The sequence below is a fragment of the Vespa crabro genome, chromosome 10 (assembly GCF_910589235.1).
Source record: "Vespa crabro chromosome 10, iyVesCrab1.2, whole genome shotgun sequence".
Classification (NCBI taxonomy): domain Eukaryota; kingdom Metazoa; phylum Arthropoda; class Insecta; order Hymenoptera; family Vespidae; genus Vespa; species Vespa crabro.
Window position 1 is genome coordinate 2,604,707 of NC_060964.1, and position 27,003 is coordinate 2,631,709.

General features: G+C 32.5%; 5 protein-coding genes across 12 annotated transcripts; 1 reads left to right on the forward strand and 4 right to left on the reverse strand.

Moving 5' to 3' along the window:
- Positions 1–183: 183 nt before the first annotated feature.
- Positions 184–21,001, reverse strand: LOC124427661 (rab11 family-interacting protein 4A). Of its 4 annotated transcripts, none has more exons than XM_046970863.1 (10): positions 19,125–21,001; positions 12,970–13,797; positions 10,530–10,604; positions 9,792–9,830; positions 8,505–8,622; positions 2,258–2,422; positions 1,791–2,160; positions 1,553–1,698; positions 1,428–1,478; positions 184–1,351 (listed from the first exon to the last, which is right to left on the reverse strand). In XM_046970863.1, the coding sequence occupies exons 2-10, from the start codon at positions 13,764–13,766 to the stop codon at positions 1,229–1,231; spliced, it is 1,884 nt and encodes a 627-aa protein (XP_046826819.1). In that variant the 5' UTR covers positions 13,767–13,797; positions 19,125–21,001; the 3' UTR covers positions 184–1,228. The 4 variants fall into 4 exon arrangements, with proteins under 4 accessions (XP_046826819.1, XP_046826820.1, XP_046826818.1 ...); XM_046970864.1 differs by having other exon boundaries at positions 12,970–13,847; XM_046970862.1 differs by having other exon boundaries at positions 12,970–13,853.
- LOC124427666 lies at positions 2,500–4,855 on the reverse strand. Its single transcript, XM_046970874.1, has 2 exons — positions 3,507–4,855; positions 2,500–2,783 (listed from the first exon to the last, which is right to left on the reverse strand). Exons 1-2 carry the CDS (start codon positions 3,735–3,737, stop codon positions 2,655–2,657), a joined length of 360 nt encoding a protein of 119 aa, XP_046826830.1. The 5' UTR covers positions 3,738–4,855; the 3' UTR covers positions 2,500–2,654.
- Positions 13,898–25,745, forward strand: LOC124427663 (EKC/KEOPS complex subunit TP53RK). Of its 5 annotated transcripts, none has more exons than XM_046970871.1 (4): positions 13,898–16,235; positions 24,552–24,767; positions 24,864–25,130; positions 25,207–25,745. In XM_046970871.1, the coding sequence occupies exons 2-4, from the start codon at positions 24,581–24,583 to the stop codon at positions 25,452–25,454; spliced, it is 702 nt and encodes a 233-aa protein (XP_046826827.1). In that variant the 5' UTR covers positions 13,898–16,235; positions 24,552–24,580; the 3' UTR covers positions 25,455–25,745. The 5 variants fall into 5 exon arrangements, with proteins under 5 accessions (XP_046826827.1, XP_046826824.1, XP_046826826.1 ...); XM_046970868.1 differs by lacking the exon at positions 13,898–16,235 and adding an exon at positions 21,760–22,632; XM_046970870.1 differs by lacking the exon at positions 13,898–16,235 and adding an exon at positions 22,642–23,002.
- LOC124427662 lies at positions 18,185–23,707 on the reverse strand. The gene is made up of 2 exons (XM_046970867.1): positions 23,241–23,707; positions 18,185–21,705 (listed from the first exon to the last, which is right to left on the reverse strand). Exons 1-2 carry the CDS (start codon positions 23,389–23,391, stop codon positions 21,029–21,031), a joined length of 828 nt encoding a protein of 275 aa, XP_046826823.1. The 5' UTR covers positions 23,392–23,707; the 3' UTR covers positions 18,185–21,028.
- Positions 25,648–26,908, reverse strand: LOC124427664 (respirasome Complex Assembly Factor 1). The gene is made up of 4 exons (XM_046970873.1): positions 26,550–26,908; positions 26,330–26,433; positions 26,097–26,226; positions 25,648–26,015 (listed from the first exon to the last, which is right to left on the reverse strand). The coding sequence occupies exons 1-4, from the start codon at positions 26,646–26,648 to the stop codon at positions 25,974–25,976; spliced, it is 375 nt and encodes a 124-aa protein (XP_046826829.1). The 5' UTR covers positions 26,649–26,908; the 3' UTR covers positions 25,648–25,973.
- Between the last annotated feature and the right edge of the window lie 95 nt (positions 26,909–27,003).

Below are 27,003 nucleotides of genomic sequence, written 5' to 3' on the forward strand. Positions count from 1 at the left end.
CATTATTTATTATTAAATTAAAATATCGATAAAAGTCAATATAATTATTTAAAATATATAACTTTGTGTCAAAGTTCCTCTCAAAAAAGATTTCTATGGACACGCCGCCTGTGATTAACATAAAATAACTAACTTCATATAGGATAATGTTATAAATGGCGTTAATGACAATAACTAGAGACGTCAAAATATAACGATTTATTCGCAACTTTAATAGCTTTCAGTATAAAGACCTAAAATACTCTATAGGTGAAAATACTAAATATTAATTTAATAGGTACTATTTCTTGTATCACAGATGCCGTGATACATAACGCAGTCATACATCACCTCTTTGTCAAGTCTATATAGGTAACTCGCGAATGATATTTATTTAAAAATTAAATTCGATTCACACAATCAATTACAAGCCGAAAATAGTATTTCTTTCTCCTAGATAAAATGGTCTTTACCATTTTATCATTACGACGTATCATCATGAAATCTATGAAATGAAAAGATATTTTTGTAAATTATCGATACATCGGATTCATCTGTACATTATCACATATTGAATTATTATTAAATACTTGACTATCAAATTTAATTGTTCTTTCCAAAATGATAAGAAAAAAGGTGCAATAACGAATAATTACATCTTTTCTTTGATGATAGTTCGTCGATTACGATGTCATAAAACTTTTCAATTTGAGATAATAATAATATTAATAATAATAATATATATGAAGGCCTTTTGTGTACTTTCTTAATATAATATACGCATTCATTATTTGAAACAATTGGCAATAATAATGCCACACTTTCAACCTATTTACTCTCATCCTGCCATTATATAATAAAATAAATAATACAAATGACAAAGATGACAGTCCGAAATTCCAATTTCACACATCACATAGAGATTACAGAGTTTTAAATTTATATGGACGGAAACTATTTTCCCGAATTATTTTTATGTGTGTATACATGTACAGGATATCACATGTTTTTCATGTTTTTTCTCTTGACCAAATTATAACAAAATATTCTGTGAACAACTCGCAGAATAAGTTACTCAAATTTTAATTTGAAAAACTTGAGTCACCTTGTACATATATGTATACAACTATAGTAGAATAATTTATATAAATGTATAAACAGTAATTTCAGTAAAGAAATTTAATGTACAATGCCTTCTATTTTCAAAGATCATTTCAAAATTTTCTAATTGTTTATAAATGTTCCACAATTAGTGTGCTTGTTTCACCTCAAGCAGTTGTGGATAATTTTCAACAATATTTAATAAAATCCCATCGATATATGCTCTTAATTGCGCGTTGACTTCCTGTTGTTCTTTCAAAGCCTGTTTCAGCTAAAATATATAATAGTTTGCTTAGGAAATATATATATACATAATGAAATAGAAGAATTAAATTGTTTATACATACTTCCGAAATACTATATGGTGGTTCATATTCTTCAATTGCATGACCATCCATCTACAATAACATAATTTGTAAACCATTATTTACAGTATAGTTTAGAAAATAACAAATCAGATAATGAAACATACCTGATCTTGACTCATACCAGCCAATAATTCGGCTGCTAGACTAGGTCCTTTTTCAGTACCATTACTACAAGGATTTAACATTAAAAGTTCTCGACCTGCTTGTACAGCAGCAGCAGCTTGCAACTCGTCTCGTGTCTCTTCTAAACCTATTGTTGTTATAATATATATTAATATAATATATATTATATATATAACGTCTCAATATATACAAAATAATAATTTAGGAAAAGCAACATACTTTTATTACGTGCTTGAAGATGAATAACTTGTTGTTCAAGTTCTTCAAGTCTCTGTTGATTATCAGCTCTAATTATTAATTCCTCCTTCGCCACTTGAAGCATATGATGAGCTTCATTAGCTCTAGCCACTGCTTGTTTTTCGTTTTCTCTGGCAGTATTTGCTTCGCTTTGAGAATCTTTGAGTTCTATTTCAAGGGAGGCCTTGTCGTTTTTAACTCTTTCTAGTTGCTCTCTTAATCTTCCTATTTCATCCCTCAAACTAGAACTTTCTAATTCAATTGCTTGTAATTTAATTGCATAATTTTCTAATTGTAACTGTTTTTCTCTTTCCAAACGACTGGCCAATTCTCTGTGCCTTCTTTGTTCTGCCTAAGATATATATTAAAAAATAAACACCTTTTGTGTTTATGAAAATTAAATAAACGAAAAAAATGAAAAAACAAACCAAAGGTCATATCGAATGTACCTGTAATCGTTCTTCAGCTCTAGTTTCGGCATCTTTCGCAGCTTCTTCTAACATCAATATTCTTGCTTGTAAAGTAGCATTTTCTTGTTTAACTCTAGCGTATCTTTCCTCACCGACCGATTGTGTATCGGCCAATGCGTGCATTTGCTCTTGAATCATTTGGACCTATAATACAAGGTCATCTTTAGAATGTTTATTAAAATAAATAAATAAATAAATAAAAATTAGATATTAAACATACATATATCTCAAAAAATGATTTATTCGTATAATTTCTCTTATATAAAAATTAAGAGAACGGAAATCCTTTCTTTCGAATAAAATATTCAATACGTATAAAAGACATTCCACTGTAAGGCGTTGCACTTGTGCATTCTCGATAGTAAGACTCATGCGGTTAGAATATCAAATGTGGACATCCGTAGATTTCTCGTTTGCTATTCTTATCAATAGCTATTAAAACAGCTAGAAACGCATTTCCTACGAATTGGCATTTTTGCAACACGTTTCTACGAACGTGTATATTCTAAAAATACTTCGCAATAAGAAAATAATTTTGGCGCCATATTAAAAAAAAAAAAAAAAAAAAAAAAAAAAGAGGAATGAATAACATTTCAAAGAACGTCTTTCTGACACGTGTTACAACTTTGATTTAGATAGACGTTCAACACGTGGATAGATCGTTCTGTCGATGATGTATATACACATAACATATCCTTTTATATATAAAGATATCTATAACATGTGTCTATAGTAAACCTCGTAGTTTAAACAAAAACAGATAATAGAAGCCGACTTAACACAATTATCCTATTATCGAAAGCTTTGAGATGTAATAGGAAAAAAAAAAGAAAAAAAAAAAAATAGAAAAAAAGAACAAAACCACTAATATTCTCTGATATAGTATAGGCTTCTTTAAATGATTAAACCAAAGAATGCAAAAGAAAAAAAAAAAAAAAAAAGAAAAAAAAATCCGATCAAGTAAATATTTCGTTTGAACTGTACTGACGTTGGCAATATACCAAAAAATCATTCTATTTCGTATCGTACCAAGAAAAGTTGGAACATGATACCTAAGTAGCATGTATTGGAAAACTTATAGGAAGAAAAACGATTGGTAGAATAATTAAAATATTTAAGAAAAAATAAAAAAGAAAAGTATAAAAAAGAAAAGAAAAAGTAAACAAAGAAAAGAAAAAATTAAGAATAATAAAAGAAATGTCATGAGGGATGGTATGATAAAGCTTACTTGTCCTGTAAGCGAAGGAACATGTCGTCTTGGCGTCCTTGCGACACGGGGTACCTGGCCGACAAACTGAAATTGTCCCTCCCAGAGGTCGTACTCTAGACCAGCACCTGGTCCAGAGGGTGGTCCCTCCCCGGAAGTGGTAGCACTTCGATCATCTCGATCGATCGAGTCCGACGTTAGATCATCGTCTCGATCATCGTCGTCATCGTCGTTCGGTCGTCGCGATTCCATCTCTCTCTCTTTTTTTCTCTTTCTATTTTTTAATTTGTCTGTCTATCTCTTTCTCTATCTTTCCTCTCTCTCTCTCTCTCTCTCTCTCTCTCTCTCTCTCTCTCTCTCTTTCTCTTTCAAATCGAGTCACGTCATCGACGTCATCTTTATTCTCGATGCTCTATCATCCACCGTCTTCTGGACGTCGACAACGACGACGACGACGGAGACGAGGCGCGTATTACGCGCCATAAAACGACGATGACAATAAAGCATCGTCTATCTCGCTCCCACTCACGCGACCACGAACATAACCTCAACAACAACAAATGTCGCTGCGCACACTCTTCTTTTCCTTTGATATCCTTTGATTATTCGACGGAATAATAATAAAAGAAATTGGTACAATAGACGAAATGAAGGATAGGAAATTTAACGCACACTTTACGTTCTCATTTGCTGCGCACTTCAAATACATTCGTCTTCCTCGTGTCGCGCGTTCTCAACTCTCGATCGCTCGCCGGGAGTAACCGAACGATAGCGAACGATGCTATTTGTGCTCTCTGTTGCTTTCCACACTACCTCTCGGATAACTTCGAGAGAATGAATATATGTGTGCGTATGTGTGGCATGTGTATTTACGTTTAACACGTGTACATATGTCACGTAAGAGGCATGTATATGTTATATACGTGTTGTGTATGTGTTGCATTGTGTTGTGTTACATCGAATACAGTTTAACGCCCACCCCTTATAAATTCGATGCGCGCGAGTAAATACATCCTACTCGAAGAAAATAAAGAGAAGGAGAATATCTAACGTTCTACGTGCTATCCTTTTCAAATTTGTTTTTTTGTCTTCTCTCTCTCTCTCTCTCTCTCCTCCTCTCTCTCTTTCTCCCCCTCCTCTCTCTTTTTACGTCAACTTTCGTATTCTCTTCTCTCTACGTTTCTTTTTTTAAATATATTCTCTTTCTCTTACTTTTCTTTTAACGTTCTTCCTATTCGTATACATGTTTCCATGAATGGTATATAACTATAACTATCTCTTTTATGCGTGGGTGAATTCTTGGGACAAGGGATGGGCGGATTAGGAAGTTAACGTGGGTCTACACAAGTGTTTCGAGGTCACATACTCGGACTTGCCTTATGCGAAAATGGAGAGAACGTCCTCTTCAATATTTCCTGTCGATTTTATGCGTGTCTTATGGTGCACGTGAGAGATTATATTAGCGCGAAGAAGCAAGGAATAAAACTCCGGTCGCCATATTGCCGACCTTAAATGCGGACTATCGATCGATATTATTGTTATTATTATTATTATTATTATAGCAGGTACGAAATGTACTTTTTTAAAATAAGCATTGAAATGACAATATTTCTTGATTAATTATTAAAAAATTTTTAATCAATTATTTAATAACTTTATATATGAACTATCGATTAATATTATTGTTATTGTTATTATTATTATTATTATTATTATTTTTATACAAGGTACAAAGTGTACCTTTTTAAAATAGTCATTCAAATGACGATGCTTCTTGATTAATCATTAGAAAATTTTTAATCAATTATTTAATAACTTTATATATAAACTATTGATTAATATTATTCTTATCATTATTATTATTGTTATTATTATGATACAAGGTACAAAGTGTACCTTTTTAAAATAGTTATTCAAATGACGATGCTTCTTGATTAATCATTAGAAAATTTTCAATCATTTATTTAATAACTTTAAATGCGGACTATTGATTAATATTATATTATTGTTATTATTATTACTATGTACAAAATGTACCTTTTGTTTTCGTAGATATTAATCCTTCATCCCTGTCTACTACTCCACTGTTTGTAAGTTGTATATCCCAAATAACTTAATGCTGCTACGACCAACACGAAACTCACGAAGGACCATCCAACCCAACCAACGAAACCATTGCATGACGTTTTAACACAGGCCATTCCTCGTTCTAGTTTCGCTTGTCGCAAAGCCGCTTATCAGATTTATCAACAGATCGAAGAAGTTTAATTTTGAAATTTTTTATTATTGGTAACACATTTTTACGAATTAATTTTGACGAATTTTTAAACCGAACTTATCGAAGATATCTCGAGAAAATTTTTTAATGATATTTATTCAATAAACAAAAGAGAAATTAAATTTATTGAACAATCGAAATACGAATTATCTAGATAACATATATATGCGTATACTATACGTACTTTCACTTTTCATACAAACCAATCATAAATACGTTTGATTTATTTGAAATAAATGATCAATGCTGTTAAATGACGTGTCATTATTTCTTACTTTCATTTACGGCATTTGCTTTTTTATGTCTTATCGCAGAATATATTTATTTTATCGTTGATTCTTTTATGATCATTCGGTATTGGTTGCATTGAGACTCGGTGTATCAGTAGCTATGTTAATTTTTGAACGGGGAATATCGATCATTCCTATATTCAAAGTTTCCTCATCCTCGTCGAACTCGTTTGACGTAATATCGATTGGTTTGAAGATTTTTGGAGAGGATATTTTTATAGGGAATTTTCTACATTGTTTACACGGCATACTGCATTCTTTCCTAAGTTCTGATATCATGCCAGCACACCGGACAAATTCGGTTGGACAATTTTGTATAGAGTCTTTCTTTTTCCTCACTGTCTATATGAAATTAATAAATTTATTTAATCGTATTTAATTCGTAAAATAAATTAGAAGAAAATAATTTTATTGAAAATTCGTTTAGAAAATATACGGTTATATATATATTGTAGAGATATTGTCAGAATATTATTAAAAAAATATATTATATATATATTTTTTTGTTATATATAGCAAGATCAAAAAATATCAAATTAGAATATTACAAAAAAAAAAATATTTTTTTTCTATATAATGAGATATCAAAAAGCATCAAATCAGAATATAACTAAAAAGATATTAATATTTTCGATATCTCACTATATTTGCTCGTTATATTTTTAGATAATTTAAAATCTATTCACTATATCAAATTTAACAAATACCAAACAAGACATAAATAAGTATAGTGCAAAGGTTTAACACACATTAAACTAACGATTTTACCTGTATCGGAGGTATAAGATCAGTCTGTCTAATGTTTCGAAATCTTTGATTTGTTCTCGAAAGTGTACGATAAAGAGCAAATCCGAGTACAAGGATAATCACTATAAGGATAATGATTAAGTACCAAGATTTTCCTGATAGTTTGCCTTTGCTTTCAGAATATACTTCATCGAGATTTTCATGGCCATTATAGCAGGAAGATGGATAACTTGGGATCGGATGACGATGAATTCCGTATGGTTCGTATTGAATATAACGAGGATAAGGTTGTGGATAATAACCATAAGAAGGACCAGAATCGTGCGATGATGGTAATTTAATCCGATCGGATTGACGAGTAGAGTGAGATGGACAAGACGGGGAGTCACAAGATTGTTTTGTGGGACACATCAGATAGATGAATGATTTCAAATTTTTCTTTTCTCTTTTCTTTTCTTTTTTTCTAATCACTGTATGTATACTGATTTTATTCGCACATGCATATACACACAGTATAATGCGTATAAAGTTCTTTTTCTCTCCCGGACTTACCTTCTAATCAGTAGTATATAACGTTTTCATTGTATAATGTGAATAATAAATAAATAATTTTTTTTTTTTTTTCGTCTCTTTCTTTCTAATCAGTATATATCATTATTATTCACACATTGTGTATTATGTATAAAGAATAAAAAATCTTTTTACCATTCTCCTCTTTTTCTTTCTAATCGGTATATATCATTTTTTTATTCGCACATTTTATATTATGTATATAATAAAAATAAAAAATTATCCTTACTCCCCTTTCTTTCTTTCTAATCAGTATATATCAAATTATTGATTAAAACGAAAACATTATTATTGTTGTTATTAATATTATTAAATCAAATGTCAAAAAAAACACCTAAATTTAGAAGGTTAACTGAGATCTTTGAAGTTTCATTTGATTACATTCTGACGTTCAAATATTGATACTACAAGTAATGTCAGAATTTTTAGTAAAAAAAATACTGGATACAAAATTTATTTTTATTTAGATATGCTTTCTTTATTCAGATACAAAATACTAAAAATTTTCAATGAAGACATATTATAGCATTTATTTAATCTTCTTTATATAAAAAAATACTATTATTATTTATTCAGATATAAAATATTGTACATCGTTAATATAAAATATTACAGTATGTTATTTATTAAATTAAATTAATTAAATTATTGAAAATAATTTAATTAAATTATTGAAAATTCCAACGCATTACTTATTGATCAATCCAATACAATCTTTCTCTAAACCGTCCCGTTCGAATCTAATTCAGAGTCCATATATCAAATTATTGATTGGTTCAATGTAATATTCAATAATGAGACCCGTCATTCTATTGGAAGACATTCGAAGTAGATGGATAATATTCAAAAGAAATGACAACGACGACGAATTGCTTTTGATAATACATCTACACTCGACATTGTATTTCTCTGAGTACACTGTTTTGAACACATATACTTATATAATGAATTATGTTATATGTAGTTATATACCGCAAGCTATTATTTTTTATACTCACGTTGCAGAATTGTATTTCATGTTCAATATAAAATTAATCTTCGATTGCCATTACGTAGAATTTTTGTAAATCTTTTTTAACACACCATATAAATGTATGTACGCGAATATAATAACATGCGAATAGAAACACTTACCCTATGATTGAGATCGATAAAGTCTTCCTCAAGAGACACATCGCTGTACATATCGTCCGTATTGTCGCAGTTCGAGCCTCTTCCCGAACTATTGAAGCTACCGCTGCGATAGAGTTGACTATAATAAAAATAAAAAATAAAAAAGAATAAATAAGAAAAATTGATGTACACAGATATTTTAGCAAATATTTTTTTATATATCATACATCGTCGTTTTAATACTAGATTTATAAAATTGATCGATTTCTAATTTTTTGTGTTTAACCCTAGAGAAATTATAAATATTATTTTTTTCTTTCTTTCTTTTTTACTTTTTTAAATATCAAATGGCATAAATACTGCTATGGTTTTTCGCCTGGTCTCAACTCAAATTTGGTCATAATTGAAATATAAGTAGGTATAGCAGATAAATTAAAAATGAATCCTTATAAATAGAAAATTAATTATAGTGAATACTTATAAATAGAAAATTAAATATGGTAAATACTTAGAAGTAAAAGTACAGAAAATTTTAATTAAATTTGTTAACGTTATTTTATTTTCTCTCATTTTTATTTTTTTATTATGTTTATATTATTTAATTATTTTATATATCTTATTGTTAAAATATACGAGATAAGCAATATTGAAATAAAATCTTTTTACTATTCGAATATATACATTCATTATATATACGTACAATTTAAATATATAAAACGTCTATATAGTAGAAAGTTCTCTTTCAATTTAGAATTCTGTGAAAGGATCAAATTTCTCGAAGCGTCACGAAACGGAGTTGGCGTTGAAGATCTTTGAGAAAAGATCCCTGTTACCGATTTCTTTTTTTTCATCTCCGAATGACGCCATCATCTATTATCATATCATGACGTCAGTTTGTTTAAAATCGTCCGTATACAAGAGCATATCTTTTTTTGTTATATAAACATATTTTGTTCTTTTATATACGAAAATAATTAATGATCATTATTATAACAACATAATTGATTAATGATGATTAATAATGAAAACTTTTTTAGAATGTGTTTTTATATATTTTTTTTTCTTTTTTCATTTCTTTTCCTTTATATATCTATATATATATATATATATATATATATATATATATATATATATATATATATTTCAAAATCATTAATCGTTTAGAATACTAGTTATACTTTCTTTTTTCGACATTTTTTATATCACATTTAGATATTGTTCATTATTTAAAATGTAAGGTACCTACTTCGATTAATTTATTTTGTATATATTATATTAGTTATCATTTAGAGAATATATGATTCTTACCTCGCTAATGCATTTGAACTGATCCGTTTTCTCCCGGAACTGGAAAAGAAAGAAAGATCTTTTATCAACGTTTAAAAGCAACCAATTGATTCTTATCGACCGTTATAGCGTACCATCGTAATCGAGCTGCTAATAGCTAAGAATATTTTTACCGAGGTCGACTATCTACCGATTTATCGGATGTTGACTATGAGCCAAGTTCTCATCTCTCATCTTTCTCTTTCTCTCTTTCTGTCCCTCTCCCCCTCTTGTTTTCTCTGTCACGGTTCAAGTGCATGGATCGTATACGTGTATGAATGGTATGCAAGAGAATAAAATTAAATATTCGAAACGAATTAAATATTCGAAATTAAATATTACCATTGAAAAGCGTTTCTTATAGTTACATATAAAAAGGATAAACAAAGGTCATTGTGGCTTGGAAAAATTTGAAATTCAGTTTCTTATCTTTCGCTGTTCCGATAATGTACAGAGAGAGAGAGAGAGAAAAAAGAGAGAAGAGGGAGAGAGAGAAAGACATATTTACACATACGATCTCTTTCGCACGCCATCTTTTCACACGTCTTTGTTTCGCCATCGTTATATCGACGGAAGTTCCCGCAGCAAAATTGCAAATACTCGTTTATGATATGCAAGATAATATTTTTCTTTTTCTTTCTCGATTTATTTTTCTTTTAATATATCTATTTATATATATATATATTTATGTACGTATATGCATATATATGTATATATTACCATGGGGGTGTTCGTCTGAGGGACGTTCGAAGCCAGGAATGCCTTCCTATGGTCGAATTCGGACTTCTCGGATTTCTGTAAAAAAGATCAAAACTTATTTGAGATTCAATATAATTGATTATATAAAGTTATTATAAGTAAATAATAATTAATTGATATCATACATAATAAATTTATAATATTAATAATGTAAATTTATATAAAAAAGAAATATTATATTTACATATTTATATACTACTATATGAATAGTATACTACTATTATACTATCTGTCTATAAATATATTATTATGTACTATTATGTATATTATATATAAATTTATATACAATATATATATATATATATATATATATATATATATATATATATATAATTTCGTTTATTTAAGTTTATATTTGTAAATTTATTTTTCAATAAATTGTTTACATAATAATTATATTTACATGAATTATATATAAATTTATTAAGTACGATCAGTTATATTCAATATTCTTATTATAAATACAGAGCAAAAGATTACTTTCTACGTGAAATAAATAAATCGAAAGTTACTATACGCATAAAATGAAGGTTCGATAAAATATATGAATAAAGGAATAAATTGTTTTAAATCTCAATCTAATGTATGATATTGGGAGAAAGTGAAAATTTCGTAGAGTTCGATCGGATTAAATAATTATTATAATAAAAAAATTTCAAAGTAAAATTTATAAACCATACAAATAATTTCTATAAATTCCTCTCTATCGATGCGTATAATTTAAATTAATTAACAACATACATTTCTATTATTATTCCTACGATCACTACATATCAACCAAAATTGATTGTATTAAACCTAACGAGATCATTAAATTATCTTCTCTTCTAAACATCTGTGTAATCATAATATTAATTATCAGTAGTCACGCTTAACCTCAAAGTAATTTCATGCTCGAATGATCATATCTGCTTAATGATTCAATTTTGTCGAATGAGAAGTTACGAAAAAAGAAAAAGAAGAAAGATAATACCATTTATCCTAAAATTTATACCTCTAAAAAAAAAAAAAAAAAAAAAAACGCGCGTGTGTGTTTGTGTGTATAACAGAAAAGTTCTCTTTTTTCCTTTTTTGAAAATAACGTAGCAAAAGAAAAAAAACAATTTATCCGAACGTGATGTAAATAAAAAACAAAAGAGAAATAAAAAGAACATAATCATCTTCGACGTAAATGCATTTAACTTATATTACTGTGATAATCTCTATTTCTTTCTCTAAAGTAAATGGGGAAGGAAAGTGGGGATAAGGGGATTGAATGTTATTAAGCTTCCCGTAGAATACGATAAATTAGATTAATAACTCGAGGAAGTAGTCGGAATAATAATGGCATTAACTTTGTTTTCTCTTCTCGTGCGAAACTTTCGATACAGTTTGAAACGTTAGAAATGATAGTTACGTATATATATATATATATATATATATATATATATATATATATATATATATATATGTATGTAGGAATGTGTGTGTTTATATATGCTCACACACATACGATCGTGAGAACGAAGATCAGTTTTTTTTTACTGAATACAACCGAATTCTTAATAATCATCGGGAAACAATCCCTTGGTGAGTGTAAAAAAAAAAGAAAGAAAAGAATTGTATAAAGAAAGTACTATTATTATCATCATCTGAAGGAAAGCTTCTTTAGGATTCATCGTAGCATGAAGGTAATTAACAACGTTCCAAGCGTGCACGAGTGTAACGTAAACAATAGTTCTGACACGACCTTTGTCAGTCAGAAAATTAATCGTATACTTTTATCGTCAATACGGACATATTTATGCACGTTCCTTTTAACCAACTATGGAGAACCGAACCGAAACAGCGTAACGGGAAATAAGAAAGAATAAATTCCAATGGAAAGGATACAAAAAAAAAGTTGCGGGAAAATAGAGAAGAAAAAAGGAAAAAGAAAAAAGAAAAAAAAAACTAAGAACAAGGAATAAATGAGAAAGGATAAGAAAAGGGGGCACCGATTAAAGGAGTAGGGAGAAGGAGGGGAGGTAGAAATCGCGGTTTCCGTTTTACCACACTGCGGCAATGTTCGAACGATGAATTTCACCTTTCGGACGAATCGATAAGTTCTCCAGTACGAACAGCACGTTGCACTCGAGCGATATGACGACGACGACAACGGCAACGACAACGACACGACGACGACGACGACGATGACGTCCGTCGTCCTGGCGAACGGTGTTTTTTGATTGGCTCTGAAATGGCCACGATGCGGTACCGCGTGACCCAAGGCGCGAGAATTTAAAACGATCGCAAGATGGATGAATAGATAAAAAGAAAGAAAAATAGGAAAAGAAAAAGACAGAAAGAATATTAGAGAGAGAGAGAGAGAAATCCTAAAAGATTTTTTTAATAAGAAAGAAAAAATATAAGATCAATTTACCTGCTGAAAGGATTGCTACCAGTAGGAGAGGGTGCCGAACTACTGCCACCAGGTGAGTCGGCGTCGTCTCGGCTGTCTTCGGGTTCAACGTCGGCGTCAACTTCGACGGAACCGAAACCAGAACTGGAACCGAAGTCGGAGCCAAAGCCAAAGCCCTCGTAACTCTCCTCTTCTTCTCGATTATTACCAATAAGTTTTATATTGCAAGAGGAAAGAGCGTTGTTGTTGTTGTTGTTGTTATTGTTGTTGTTAGTTTCGGTTATAATAAGTGGATCTGGGTCTGAAACTGGACCTGGACCATTACCGGCACCACCATCACCATCACCACCGCCGGTGCCGCCGCTACCGATATTCGAATAATCTCCAGAGTCGTTTTGCGGACTTGCGCTACCGATCGGATGATTCTGCAGGTCTAACGACATTGAGAGCGAGGGAGGTGGCCCGCTGTTGCTCCGTCGGCCCCATTCGGCGGCGGCGGTGGTGGCGGCGGCGTCGTCGTCGTCGTCGTCGTCGTCGGCGATGGCAGCGTTCGTCCTCCTTCCCCCCTTCCCCTTCCCCTCGTCCTTGTCCACGCTCTTAAAGTTTTGTTTCTTTCTCGGCGAGATGGCGCTGCTTGTTGCTTCGCCAACAATATCTAATACCTCTACGGTAGACAGCAACGACGGATGATCTCTGTTGTTACCACCGTTTACACCTTCCTCCTCTTCTTCTTCCTCTTCTTTTTCTCTCCTTTTCTTTTCCTCGTTCTCTTCGTTCTTATCGTCAATAGCCGTTGACGAAGAACGGGAGCTTACCATCCTTCGTTTATCCGATCACGATATTCTCCACCTTTTTAGGAAGAGACAGGACACATCATGGTATACGACGACGACTTGCTTCTACAACTTTATCCATGTAACTAAATAACTATTCGAGAGAATAGAGTTGTTAAAGGACGAAAGGTGAAACAGAGAGAGACAGAAATAGAGAGAGAGAGAGAGAGAGAGAGAGAGAGAGAGAGAGAGAGAGAGAGAGAGAGGGACAGAAGATATAGTAGGAGTTCTCCAGCGATGGAAGAAAGGCATGAGTCAGACCGAAGACATTCTAGAGATAGAGATAGAGATAGAGAGAAAGAGAAAGAGAGAGAGAGAGAGAGAGAGAGAGAGCAAGAGTCAAGAGAGAGACTGATCTCCCTTTCTCCTTCTCTCAAAACCAGTGTCGTTAACTCGTGCTTTTTCAGATCCAACTGGCCTGTCAAGTTCACGAATAAAATCACGCAGGTAAAATTAACTTCTGACTGTAGCAAGAGGCGGAGCCGCGTTCCACTGAGATGAGTACCCAACCGTTTGTAAGCAAAGAGTTGCATGTTCAACCATAACGTCCCTACATCCCTTTCTATCCCTATATCTTTCCTTTCTCTCTCTTTCTCTCTCTTTCTCCCCTTTTTCTTTTTTTATTCTTCCTTACACACTTACATTCGTCGAGGGATGCAAATATAGGTATGTATATATGTATGTGAGCGAGTATATATATATCTTGTGAGCGAGTTTGTGAGAAAATTTGAACGAGTAAGTCAGAGAAAAGCGTGAGAACTGCGCACCGAAGTCATGCTACAGTGAGTCAGGCCTGAGAAATGCTGAGAAACAGGAGGGAAAAAGATGACAACGACGACGACAACGACAACGGCGACGGCGATGACGACGACAACGACGAAAACTTGTTCGGTGAATAAAGGGCTGCATATACCACATCCACATCCATCTCCACTTCCATCATGTCCACCTCCGCATTTATTTCCCTACTTGCGAAACATCATCCATGTATACCTAACTATGTTAAATCTAACTGTGTTAACCCTAATTAGTCGGGAAATAAACTTGTTCTGTATTTTTTGTTTTCGCTTCTCTTTTTTTTTCGAAACGATAAATATAAGATTATGCTTTAGATTAGATCTACAAACTTGTCAAGAAATGTTACTTGATTTTAATGATATTTATTAATAAAATTCTGCATTGTTCGATCAATTTGAAATTATTATTTTTTTCCCTTCTTATATACGATTTTTCAATATGCATGGTTATGTATGTTTCCTACACATTTATACATACATACATACATACATACATATATACATACATATATACATACATATATTTATATATAAACATAAGTCGCACGAAGCGATCCCACTTTCTATTTCACGCAGTAAGAAGGAAGTCTCCTTCGTTTGTACCTTATATACGATGGAATCGTATTTACATCGACACGAGTGTGCGCATGTGATGTGTTTGTGTAACATTTATATCATAAACACTTCCCACGTGCTTAAAGCTTACTGGAAAAATTTCTACAGCGGAAGAAAGAGAGAAAGAGAAAAAGAAAGAAAGAAAGAGAGAAACAAAGAGAGAAAGAGAGAGAGAGAGAGAAAAGAAAAAAACAAAAGTAGTGTTCGATAGTTCGTCGAACTCGCAATTTTGTCGCGAACTTTCGATAGATAGCGCTTGTGTCGCTGAAAGTACATGGACCGGAGAACGGAATAGAAAATCTAATAATTAACTGTTATTTTGATACTTGATTAAGATTAAAAGTGTATAAATAAATATAAAAAAAGACAAAAAAATAAAGAAGAAGAAAAAGAAAAAAAGAAAAAGAGAAATGATATTAAATCTATTGATATCTAATTAAACTACGTAATATCTATTGAAACTATGGTTGGATTATATCAAGATTCTTATGATTTCAAATGAAGTTAAACCGAGCAACGGGACGAAGCCGTACCAGTCGGAACCGTTCGATGAGATAATCATAAAAGGGAGTGTCCGATCAGTTCGAGAAGGGGCGTTACACGATGATGTGTTTTCATCGATATCCGTTATCTATTGACTAGAAAAAGAGTTGTATGTAGATCCTTTTTCAGTAATACATCCCTTGAACTTACTTCAGAAACTCTTAGATCAAGAGGAACACTCCTGGAAACTCGCCAGAAGCTTTCCTCTTTAAATAGTACGAACGTCGAAGTAGTTGTCCATGCGGTCTTGTTTCCTTTTTTATAGAGAAGGAAGAAAGGAGCGCACGCGCGTGTGTGTGTGTGTGTGTGTGTAAGAAGAAGAGAGAGAAGGGGGAGGGAGAGAGAGAGAGATTAAGAAAAGAAGAGCAACGCGTGCCAGAGATCCTTTCCTCGTTATTCCGGATCAACATGCTCTCCCCTTCTTAACTCAATGCACCATTGGAAAGCATCATGTGAAATCGGATCAAGGATTCGTCGTTGATCGAAGCGTGACGTCACGGTATATACAAGAATGATGTCCTTCAATGTCCTCTTTTTCTCTTTCTTTTTTTTTTTTTTTTATATTATATATCTCTGATGACTCGAGTCACGTGCAATTCAAATCTCCCGCTAAAATATATTTCCGAAAAATCCAGAAATTATCATCAATATTTTTTTTTATTACATTATCTCTTTATTTTTGAATATTAAGGGGCACGTACGATTCAAATTTCCCACCAAAATATTTTCCAAACGTTCTAGAAATTAGCGCAGCCTATTCTTTATTTTTTTTTTTTTGAATTATAAATATTATCTCTCTCTCTTTCTCTCTCTCTCTTTAGTCACTAATAGTTAGATGCAATTAAAATTTTCCACTAAAGTACTTTTAAAATGTTTCAAAAAAAAAAAAAAAAAAAAAAAAAAGAAAAAAATAGATCACCGATAATAATGAATGCATCGAGAATTTTTTTAATTAAAAAATCACCGTATGGTGCTCTTGACGTTTGATCATTGAGCGTACATAAGCACGAATTGAATCATTTATTCATCGTAGTAGTATGTAGTTGGTTACGATGAACCGGTATATATTATCGTGGAATAATTCGAAAATAGATACGCGTGACGTCGAAGGAGAATAAAAAGGTAAGAAAGAATATACGTGAGTTGCATTAAAATTGCATTACTTGACGAGTCATTATCTCTTCTTCTTCTTCTTCTTTTTTTTTTTTCTTACTTACGTAGAGAACATCGCTCTTTCGATTTGTAAAGTCGATATATCGTTTGGAATTCAAAACGCGTTCGATGATAAAATTACATATTTTAGATCTAATTTGATAAAGGAAAAACATCATTTCGAATTATCTCTCTGTTTAATTATTATTCGTATCTAATATGTATGTAATTATAAAATAAGATACCGGTTGTGATCTATCTCTTTTTTTTTTGTTCGATGAAATTCAACTAACTTTCAGGCTTATTCGTGTATGTAAGTTACACGCATAAATGCGTTTCGAATCGCTGAATTCCAGGAGTGTAACGTTATTTAGAGCGAGCTCGAAAGCGCGGCCACAGGAAGGAAATACGTTTGACGCTTCTCGGTTCGTTTAATTATAACATCATTTTGATATCCGAGTTATGTAGTTACGATCGTGAGAGATAGGTGTATGTACTACGTATCTGATTATCGTGAAATGACAAATTTTATATATACATACATATATATATATACATATATATATATACATATATATATATATATATATATACACATATATATGAAGGGGTAATAAGTTAAATAGAAATAAAATAATTAAAAATGAAGGAGGAATAAAAGCTAAAGAAAAACAGAGAAACAAAAGAAAAGACAAAGAAATTTGAACGACAACAATTATTTTCAAAGTAAATACTTACATATCTCATTATTAACTCGCATATCGATTATTCACAAGTACTGATTCATGTTAAAAAAAATTAAACAAATTCAATTAGTTTTAATCTTTCATGATTCATAAAGAAAAAAAAAAAGAAAAAAAAAACAAAGAAGAATCCCACAAGAGACAATGTGATATAATTGAAGTTACACGTGAAACGTACGTGCCGTACGTTCGTTAATAGTGATCAACTAAAAAAAGATTCCGCGTTATCGATGAAACGTTGAATATATCATAGAGAAAGCAGAACGGCAGTTAAGCGGTAGCAGCCATTATGATTGGAGAACAAAAACGAATGAATCGAACGTAATACTATTTAGCTTTTAAACACATATTTTTTTAATAATTACCATAGGAAGAGAGAGAAAGAGAGAGAGAGAGAGAGAGAGAGAGAGAAAGAGAGAAACTTGAAAGAAATATTAAGCGTCGTGATGTGTAATGTCTCCAGTGAATTGTACGATCAAAGTAACTTTTACTTTTCTTCTTTTTTTTTTCCTTTCTTTTATATCAAGAGGGAGATCTTCATGAATGATCAAACTTGTTCTTTCAACTTTATTTACATACAATCGTGAAAGATTGCATCTACCTTTTGTATACCTTACGACGAATCAGAAAACTATAGGTAATATGTTTGAAAAGGAGAAACTGTTTGAATGTTTTCGAAATGTTACCTTGTTATCCCGACGTTTATATATCGTTGCAAAAATATTCTCACTTGTGATTATGACAACAAACACTGGTGTACCACGCTCGTAATACATATACACATACATACAATACATACATACATTTAAAATATTGCATACGAATAATACAAACATTACATCGTTCTTTACAATCACCTCTAATCGGAATGAACACAAGCTATAAAATAATCATTATAATTATTTTTTTTTTTTACACCGAAACAGCTCTTCAAATAAGTCGACAGTTGGTAAAAATATAAAAGGGTTCCGAGGAGAGTATTATGAGAGAAACTAAATGAAGTTTTACAAAGAATATTAACGGTCAGGAATTATTTCTCTCCGAAATTCACTTGATCCCGACATTCTTACGGCTTCTTTTCCAGTAAGATCCAATGAAACGCGACGACACAACGGCCGGAAACAAAAGACGCAGCACAAAAGAGGACACACATATATATATATATATATATATATATATACATATACACATCATATATATTTTTGAAATTACGGCGTTTAGAGAAGAAATGATTCGAATATATACGGGAATAAAAAAGATTGAAAGTTCGGTATACGTATCACATTACAGTTGTATAGTAATATACCGAAATTATTTTCTTCGGTGCATCGCGATTATACAAACAGAAAGAGAGAAAAAGAGAGAGAGAGAAAGAGAGAGAGAGAGAAAGAACATTGATAGGTAAGAAGGTCAAGGCCGATGATTTGGAGAATTCCTTGAAAAAAAAGAAACAGGTTTTTTCGCCAAAAGACGTTACGCGAGAGTCGACTCACCTTGAAATAATGACGAAGATAATGATGATTCAGAAGATGTAAGCCAGGGATGAAGTGAATGGTAGAGAATATATATTTCCCAGATATATTCCAATTGTAGAAGAAAGATGTACGCGTCACGATTTTATATAAACGAGATTTATTTTCGAATGTTGTAAGATAGTTGTGATGTTCGTTGTGTTTCGTAAATGGCTCTTCGTATAAGATGATAATACGTTTTTATTCCGTAGAGACTTGTCAGCCAAGAGATTGATATAAACACCTGTGCGTTTGACTCGTCCCCGTTCGTTCGTGCGAGGAAAGAAAATAAAAAAGGAGATGCTTCATTTGGACTAACGGTAATAACAAGTGGACAAGAGGGAGAGGTAAAAGGAATGAGGGAGAGAAATTTGAAGCATAGAAATAACAGTCGTCGAGACTATGGTAAAAGGTATATGTAACGAATAAAAAAACGAACGAACGAACGAACGAAAGGAGAAACAAACAACCGTACGAATAAGAGACTACGGAAAAACTGAGGAAGAGAAGAAGAGCGACAGACCGAACACGGCGTGAGTCGCAGCGCGAAAGCGAGCGAAACGGCCGACCGAGAACGGAGTCGCGCGACTGGTCACGAGCGGTCGCGCATGCGCACTGACTTCTACCGAGGCAGGCAAGTGTATATACATGACGTCCATCTTGGCACACAGGTGCACGCTGCATGTTCGTACCTGCAGGTACCGAGCGTACCAGTGATTCTCAACCTACGGAACCCCTTTTTATACATATTTTAACTCCCACGCTATTGACCAGGACCTAGTTTGTCTTCCCTTTCGCTCGATATTCTTTTACCTTTCCCTTCTCTTCGTCTTCTTCTTCTTCGTCGTCGTCGTCATCTTTTTTTCATTACCTCCAACGCACGTTGGGGTCAACGCTAACATAAATTCCGTGAGAAAAGGAATATGATAGAATAGATGATATTCTCGATTCTATATATACCGAGACATTGTATAATAATCGTCGTTGCTTATGCGGTTGAATTTGAAAATTATTTATAGTCATCGAGGTAATAATAGTAACATGCTCGACAATATATTTTCTTTTTCTGCAAACGATCTCGCATAAGATATCCTTGCATTCGATATATTAACAATCGACCAATCGTTTCTCTGTCGATCATGTCTATTTACATACATACTATAATATCGACTAATATCGATCTATATACGTCGATGGACGAAATTAATGTAAAAAAAAAAAGCAAAGTAACAATTGGAAGCCCGTTCGTGCGCTCCTCGTACTATACACGTACTAATTATGGCACAAAGAACTTTCGTTTAAGAGAAATTTGTGCATCCGCTCGTTCGAAAAACCGTTACGCAAGGTTCGAGCTGAGCATCGATATCGAATTATTTCTATTTCCTTGGAAAAAAAACGAATTTTCGTACGTCAAAAAAAAAAGGAAAAGAAAAGAAAATGAATGATTATTAAAATCATTCAAAAATCATTGAACTCGATATCTTACAGTGGAATTAATTAAAAAAAAGTGCGCGTATTTTAAACAATTTTTGTTAAAAAATTCATAAACCATTTCATTACCGTCGTCTTCGTTTCTACTCTCTACCGATTTTCACGGCCAATTTCAATGGTTTTACGAGCAAAACGGAAAGTGTCATTGTCTCCAGGTAGAAATCCACGCATAGAAAGGAACAAAACTGTTAAGACTGTTGTATATATATGTATATATATATATGTATGTATCTATTCGTTCCGTTTCGCTACGCGACCTTTTCCGCTTTCGACGAAGAAGACGGTTTCGTTCTTGAAGATTGTGAGGACAAATCTCCCTTCGATTCTCCACGAAGTTCGGTCGTCTTTTTCTTTGAATTTGGCGTCGTAGGCGACGCTTGTCCGAGTTCCTTCTCTCATGAGGCATCGACATCTTCGTTACCTTTTTTATAAACTTCCTTGTAAACCAATTCTTGCATTTGCATTCTAAGTAACATTCTTCGATCGGCAGGTAGAGTTCTGATGTGTGGTAAAAGACTCATGAGGAAATAATAATTATCGTCAAAACGATTACCTTCAAGAGGATCAACCGTTAATCCGATACCATTATCATTCTCACCCATCAACACTTGTTCAGGTGATATATTTTGCAACATCATTTCATTGTCCGCTAAATTATCCGTCACATTTTGAAATTCCAAATTATCGAAGCTCTCTTCCGGTTCTTGTTTGACGTCAACTCGATGATCGATACCATCGATTTTCAACGTTCCATTTTCACTGCTCATCGATAACAAATGATCAGCCAGTGCATCCCTGTCGTCCAAACTTCTGCCCAACGACGTACCATTCTTACTCAACATTCCTTCTGAATCGTTTTCTCCTAATCCATGATCTCCATCTATACCTGCTTTTCCACGCTCCCAAATAGGTGGCCTTGGAAGCATTTGCTCTTTTAAGAATTGTAGACTCTTGAAATGAATCCATACTGGTCTGTTACGATGATATTTACTCTTTCGATAAACTTGATCCTTCTTGAGCTCGGCACGAAATGTATCTCGTAGACCTTTCCATTTAGCCTTTAATACTGGTTCTGGAATTAAACGAAAAAATATATTCCAATTAGAAAAAATGTTTCGATGCATTTCGATCGAAGGATCATATTTGCATTTAGCGTGAAAAAATTATTAAAAAGAAAAAAAAAAGAAAAAAAAAAAGAAAAAAAAAAGAAAAAAATTATTTGTAAATCTATCTCGGAAAAAAAGAAAGAAAAAGGAAGAAAACGAGCTTAACGAATTTTAACCATATTTTCCGTCGTAGTTCTAGACATGGGTATGACATTTGTTGGAATTAAAATTTCGTTGGTACCTGAGTTATTACCTGAATACTTAAGAACTCTAATCCTACGGAATGAAGGTTCATTTTTTCTTTCTATTTCGTAGACATAGCGCAAAAGAATGTGTATAAGCGCATATTAATATAGTACAATAAGAAAAGTTAAAGATGAAAGTATTCTGTTTGAAATATTTCGAATTTCAATAGGGAAAAGTTAATAAATATTTGCAAAAATTTTCTTTGACTAATATAGTTAGCTTCGACTATCCTTAGTTATTGACTTAAGTGTAATCTGCGCATGCGCAGTTTTGTTGTAGCTACTCGCGCCTTTAGAACTCGAGTAGCCTTAGCGTCATAGTTGTGCGATCTACGCGGATGTCTGGTGATCTTGATTTTATTCAAATTTTTCTTTGTTTTTATTAAAGAGAAAATTTTCAAATTTTGTTGGTCGTTAAATAGAGCTGCATGAGAAAGATAGAAAGAATCTCTTACTTTGTATAATTTCTATTTTTTTCACAAGTTTATTCTTTGGTGTATGATTTGATATTAAAAAAAAAAAAAGGAAAGAAAAAGTAAAAAGAAAATAAGAAAGAAAATTAATAACAAAATTGTGTTCGATGATAACAATGATGATCAACTAACAACTTTTATAGAAGGAAAAACTCCAAGGAAAAGGAAAAGAAAAGTAAATAGAGCCTTTTTTAATTTCGTAAAAGAGACACAAAAAAGTGAGGTTAAGCCGGCCGCGATGCGTACGAGCGAGTACGCGACAGTTCGCCACTGTGGAGCCACCACCCCTTTTCGTACCTTTCTCTTCCTTATCTCACTTTATCGCAAATATCAATAGACAGTACGAATTTCTAAAAAAAAAAGAAGAAAAATACAAAAAAAAGGAAAAAAAAGAAAAAAGAAAGGAAACAATAGAAAGATCTGTGTATTATTGATGGGGATTAAAAAAAAATCGATTGTTAGATCATTTGAGAAGAAGCAAGAGATGAAGCAGCTTCGGAGGGTGGGGTGGGGGTAAGAGGAAATCGCTTGTAGGCCCAATTCATGTGAGTGAGAAGGAGATAGTGAGATAGATAGATAGCTAGAGGTAGAGGTAGAGGTAGAGAGTGAGAGAGATTGAGAGAGAGAGAGAGAGAGAGAGAGAGAGAGAGAGATTGAAAGAGAGAGAAAGAGAGAGAGAGATTGAAAGAGAGAGAAAGAGAGAGAGAGAGATTGAGAGAGAGGGAAAGAGAGAGAGAGAGAGCAACGCAAGAACGAAGACCTCTTTGGGATTGATGCACGCACTGGGAAGCTTGAAGATCGCTGCAATTTCCATCCAAACGCGGTTGGTCACTTCTCGATTATGATAGGATATGTGTCTCTGGTTCCAAAGCGCGGGTCGCTTGTAAACTTCGGCGATGAGCCGATTCGCGTCCATCTTCACTTCGTCCCTCATTTCCCCTAACAAGTTGCGGCGGTGGCGGTGGCGGTGGCGGTGGCAATGGTGGTGGTGTTGGTCTCAAAAAATGATAAAATAAGAGTCGTATTCTACGAATCCTGATTGAAAATTTCTGGCGAATTGTATCGAATGAAAATTTTTAAGAATAAAAAAAATAGAGATAGAGAGACCTGAGAGAGAGAGAGAGAGAGAACGAGAGAGAAAGAGACAGAGAGAGAGAAACAGAAAGAAAGAAAGAGAAAGAACGAGAGAGAAAAATAGGAAAAAGAGAGAGAGAAAGAGAGAGAGTTACACGGAGCGACAAACCGACGACGACAAAGTACGGGCGAATACTAGCGTCGGGATAGCGATTAGCGCGCAGGACGCTCTCACGGACGCTGGACGATCGATTCGCCGTTTCGTTCTCGTCTCGGCTCGCTAGCGCTAGCGCGACTTCTCGCATCTCTTCTATTCTCTTCTTCTTACTTAGATACGTTTCTGTGTAATAGAAAGAGAGAGATTCTAGAGAGTCATATTTTTTGTACGATGAATTTCCTATGATAAACTGCAATATGTCTCTTATTTTATTTTCACATTTTCTTCGTTTAGATTTCATCATTGTTAAGAATAGATCATTCTTCAATGACTTGAGAAAAAGAGAAATCCTAGAGAGTTGTTTATTCTATGATAAACTTCTCTCTCTCTCTCTCTCTCTCTCATGATGAATTTGCTTATTTCTTATTTTATTTTAACTTTCTTTTAGACTTCATTTAGATTTAGACTTTATAATTGTTAAGTATAGATCATCTTTAAATGAAATATTATATATATAGGTATATAAAGAGAAAAAGAAAGAGAGAAAGAGAGAGAGAGAGAGAGAGAGAGAGAGGGAGAGAGAGAAATATTATATATATAGGTATATAAAGAGAAAAAGAAACAGAGAGAGAGAGAGAGAGAGAGAGAGAGAGAGAGAGAGAGAGAGAGAGAGAGGAAGAGAGAGAGAGAGAGAGAGAAAGAAATTTATTTTAACATAAGAGTTTAATATAAGAGTTGTTTATTTTATGATGAATCGGCTTATTTCTTATTTTATTTTCATTTCTTTGGTTTAGATTTAACTATTATTAAGAACAAATCATTCTTGAATAGCTTGATTATTAATCACGCTTATGTATATGTAGGATTGTATTCGTTACGAGGAAGAAAAATCATGGACGGTTTTGAACTGATATCGCAAGGTGCCGAAGCGTGTCTCTACAAAGGGACATACTTAGGTAAATCTACTATAGTTAAAGAGAGATTCGTCAAAGGTTATAGACATCCAGATTTAGATAAACGTTTAACGAAAGATAGATTAAAAGCCGAGGCACGGGCTATTCTTCGTGCTAAATCTGCAGGTAAAGATTATTCATTATTTTGGATCAGATGAATTATTCTATTATTTGTGAATTCAATTAATAATTGATTTTCTTATTTTTCTTTTTTTATTAAAGGCATACCGACACCTGCGTTATATCTGATCAATTTGGATCGCCGTACCATCTATATGGAGCATATGGAAAATACAATAGTTTTAAAAAATTATATTGATGAAAATGTATCAGATAAAGTTAACGTAGAACATATAATCAAGTTTATAGGAGAAGGATTAGGATTAATTATAGCTAAACTGCACTCAAAGAATATAATCCATGGAGATTTGACGACTTCAAATGTTCTTTTGAAAAATATTTCAGATGAAACATGGACCAAGAATGAAGGTAAAGTCTTGAAAGTTGTCATGTAAAATAAGTAGAAAAAAAAAAACATTGGTATTAACATGTATCATATTTACAGCTTTAAATCATTTTGTTATGATCGATTTTGGATTGGCACAAATTGATTCGACTGTGGAAGATAAAGCAGTTGATATATACGTTCTTGAAAGATCTTTGCTTAGCGCTCATTCAGAAGTATCCACTCTTTTTCCACTGATTTATGAGAGTTATCAAAAACATTATGCGAATAAAGCTCAATGCAAGGAGATAGTTAATAAATATGAAGAAGTACGAGTTCGCGGACGCAAACATTCGATGATTGGGTGATCATTAATGGAGTTGTTTGTTAAATTTGTTTTCCTTCTTTTGTATTTGTTTTGAAATACCAAAAAATGTACTTGCACCTATGAGTTTTACTTGTAAAATTGTTTTACTATTCTTTTTTGTAACAATAAAAATATCTTTTTATTATCAAACAATCGACGTAACTGCAAAAGTTAGTGTATCAAGAAGAAACTAGTTCAATATAGTTATTTAATACGATAAAAAGGCTTGTATATACATAATTCATTCTTGTATAACAAGTATTATCTACGGGTAATAAATTGCAAGAAGATATTATTTTGCATACTTTGTAAAATGATACCTTTCGTTTCTTTCGTAGACACGCCGTTAATATATACCAGCGTTTTATATAGAAAATGTTTGCTTTTACATAGACCAGTGCTTATAAAGTCAAGCATATGCGAATATAAAGCACTTTCCATTAGCAATTATAGTAAGTGATTTTACACTTACAAATTAATTCGATTTTCAGTCCAAGTGTTATCACTTTTTATTTCTAAATCAGTCAAAATGTAGTCCTGAATATATGATAATCCACGTCACCTAAAAATAAATATTATTCACTTTATAATTCATATCAATATATCTATGATTTTAGTTAATTCTTATGAAACAAAGTAATACCAAAAAACCAGCAAATGAAGTCATAAATCCTTCCTTAGTTAACTCCCATATACCGCCATATTCTTCTTCATCTATTTGTTGAAAACTGTTAAAATATAGATACATAACGCCTGCATTGACTAGTACAAATCTGAAAAATATAAAATAATTTAATAAAAATAATTTAATAATTAAATTATTACAATATAAGTACATTTAAATATGCTTCTCTCATAGATACAAGCTTTACTTACAATAATAGAGCTATAAAACCTTTTAAAGGTATAAGACCCCATCCTACACCAACAATAATGCCTATTGCTTGTCTAGCCCAATAAACAACATCGAGAAATTCTTCCTGTATAAACAATAAATAATGATAATAAATATGGATATAATTATAATGACTATAAATATGGATACAATTAGAATGACGCATAAAACATGAATTGTTAAAAGTGAGGTTATATTTACTTTATCTGGCCATTCTGAATTTGCTGTAATTGCACGTGTCCAAATACTCAATTCGCATTTGTTACCATTCCCATTTTTTTCTGACTTTGAACGTGACATCTTTGCTCTCTTTCAACTTAATAAAATTACGTTTACATTAAGAATCATTAACAGTGTGTTCAGCGCGCTAGTTACACGCTCCTTTTGTTCCACGTTTTATGACTGTACTTCCGTACGTTTTTTCTGCGCACCACTTTACGCGCGATACACTAAACACATGTAATCTGTCTTTAGATAATATCATATAAAATTTTATAAAATCATCTTACACACAAGCGCCATACCATTGGAACTGAACACGAGCAAAAATTCAACTTCAATCATAACATCTAATTCGTAGGGATAAACAAAGGTAAAAGTAGAGATCATTTATACGACCAATCACATTTGATGGCGCGCTATTTTGATATTTTTG

Excerpts from the sequence above, each read along its gene's own strand:
- LOC124427666 (XM_046970874.1), bottom strand. The coding sequence starts at position 3,737 with ATGGAATCGCGACGACCGAACGACGATGACGACGATGATCGAGACGAT. Across the intron at positions 2,784-3,506 it reads TTCCTTCGCTTACAGGACAA|AATATACACGTTCGTAGAAA; the intron begins GTAAGCTTTATC and ends AAGTATTTTTAG.
- LOC124427661 (XM_046970863.1), bottom strand. The coding sequence starts at position 13,766 with ATGGTAAGCTCCCGTTCTTCGTCAACGGCTATTGACGATAAGAACGAA. Across the intron at positions 2,161-2,257 it reads GAGCTGAAGAACGATTACAG|GCAGAACAAAGAAGGCACAG; the intron begins GTACATTCGATA and ends TATATATCTTAG. Across the intron at positions 1,352-1,427 it reads CACCATATAGTATTTCGGAA|CTGAAACAGGCTTTGAAAGA; the intron begins GTATGTATAAAC and ends TATATATTTTAG.
- LOC124427662 (XM_046970867.1), bottom strand. The coding sequence starts at position 23,391 with ATGAGGGACGAAGTGAAGATGGACGCGAATCGGCTCATCGCCGAAGTT. Across the intron at positions 21,706-23,240 it reads AGCGATCTTCAAGCTTCCCA|AACCAGTATTAAAGGCTAAA; the intron begins GTGCGTGCATCA and ends GTTTAATTCCAG.
- LOC124427663 (XM_046970871.1), top strand. The coding sequence starts at position 24,581 with ATGGACGGTTTTGAACTGATATCGCAAGGTGCCGAAGCGTGTCTCTAC. Across the intron at positions 24,768-24,863 it reads TCTTCGTGCTAAATCTGCAG|GCATACCGACACCTGCGTTA; the intron begins GTAAAGATTATT and ends TTTTTATTAAAG. Across the intron at positions 25,131-25,206 it reads AACATGGACCAAGAATGAAG|CTTTAAATCATTTTGTTATG; the intron begins GTAAAGTCTTGA and ends TCATATTTACAG.
- LOC124427664 (XM_046970873.1), bottom strand. The coding sequence starts at position 26,648 with ATGTCACGTTCAAAGTCAGAAAAAAATGGGAATGGTAACAAATGCGAA. Across the intron at positions 26,227-26,329 it reads GGTTTTATAGCTCTATTATT|ATTTGTACTAGTCAATGCAG; the intron begins GTAAGTAAAGCT and ends TATATTTTTCAG. Across the intron at positions 26,016-26,096 it reads CTTCATTTGCTGGTTTTTTG|GTGACGTGGATTATCATATA; the intron begins GTATTACTTTGT and ends ATTTATTTTTAG.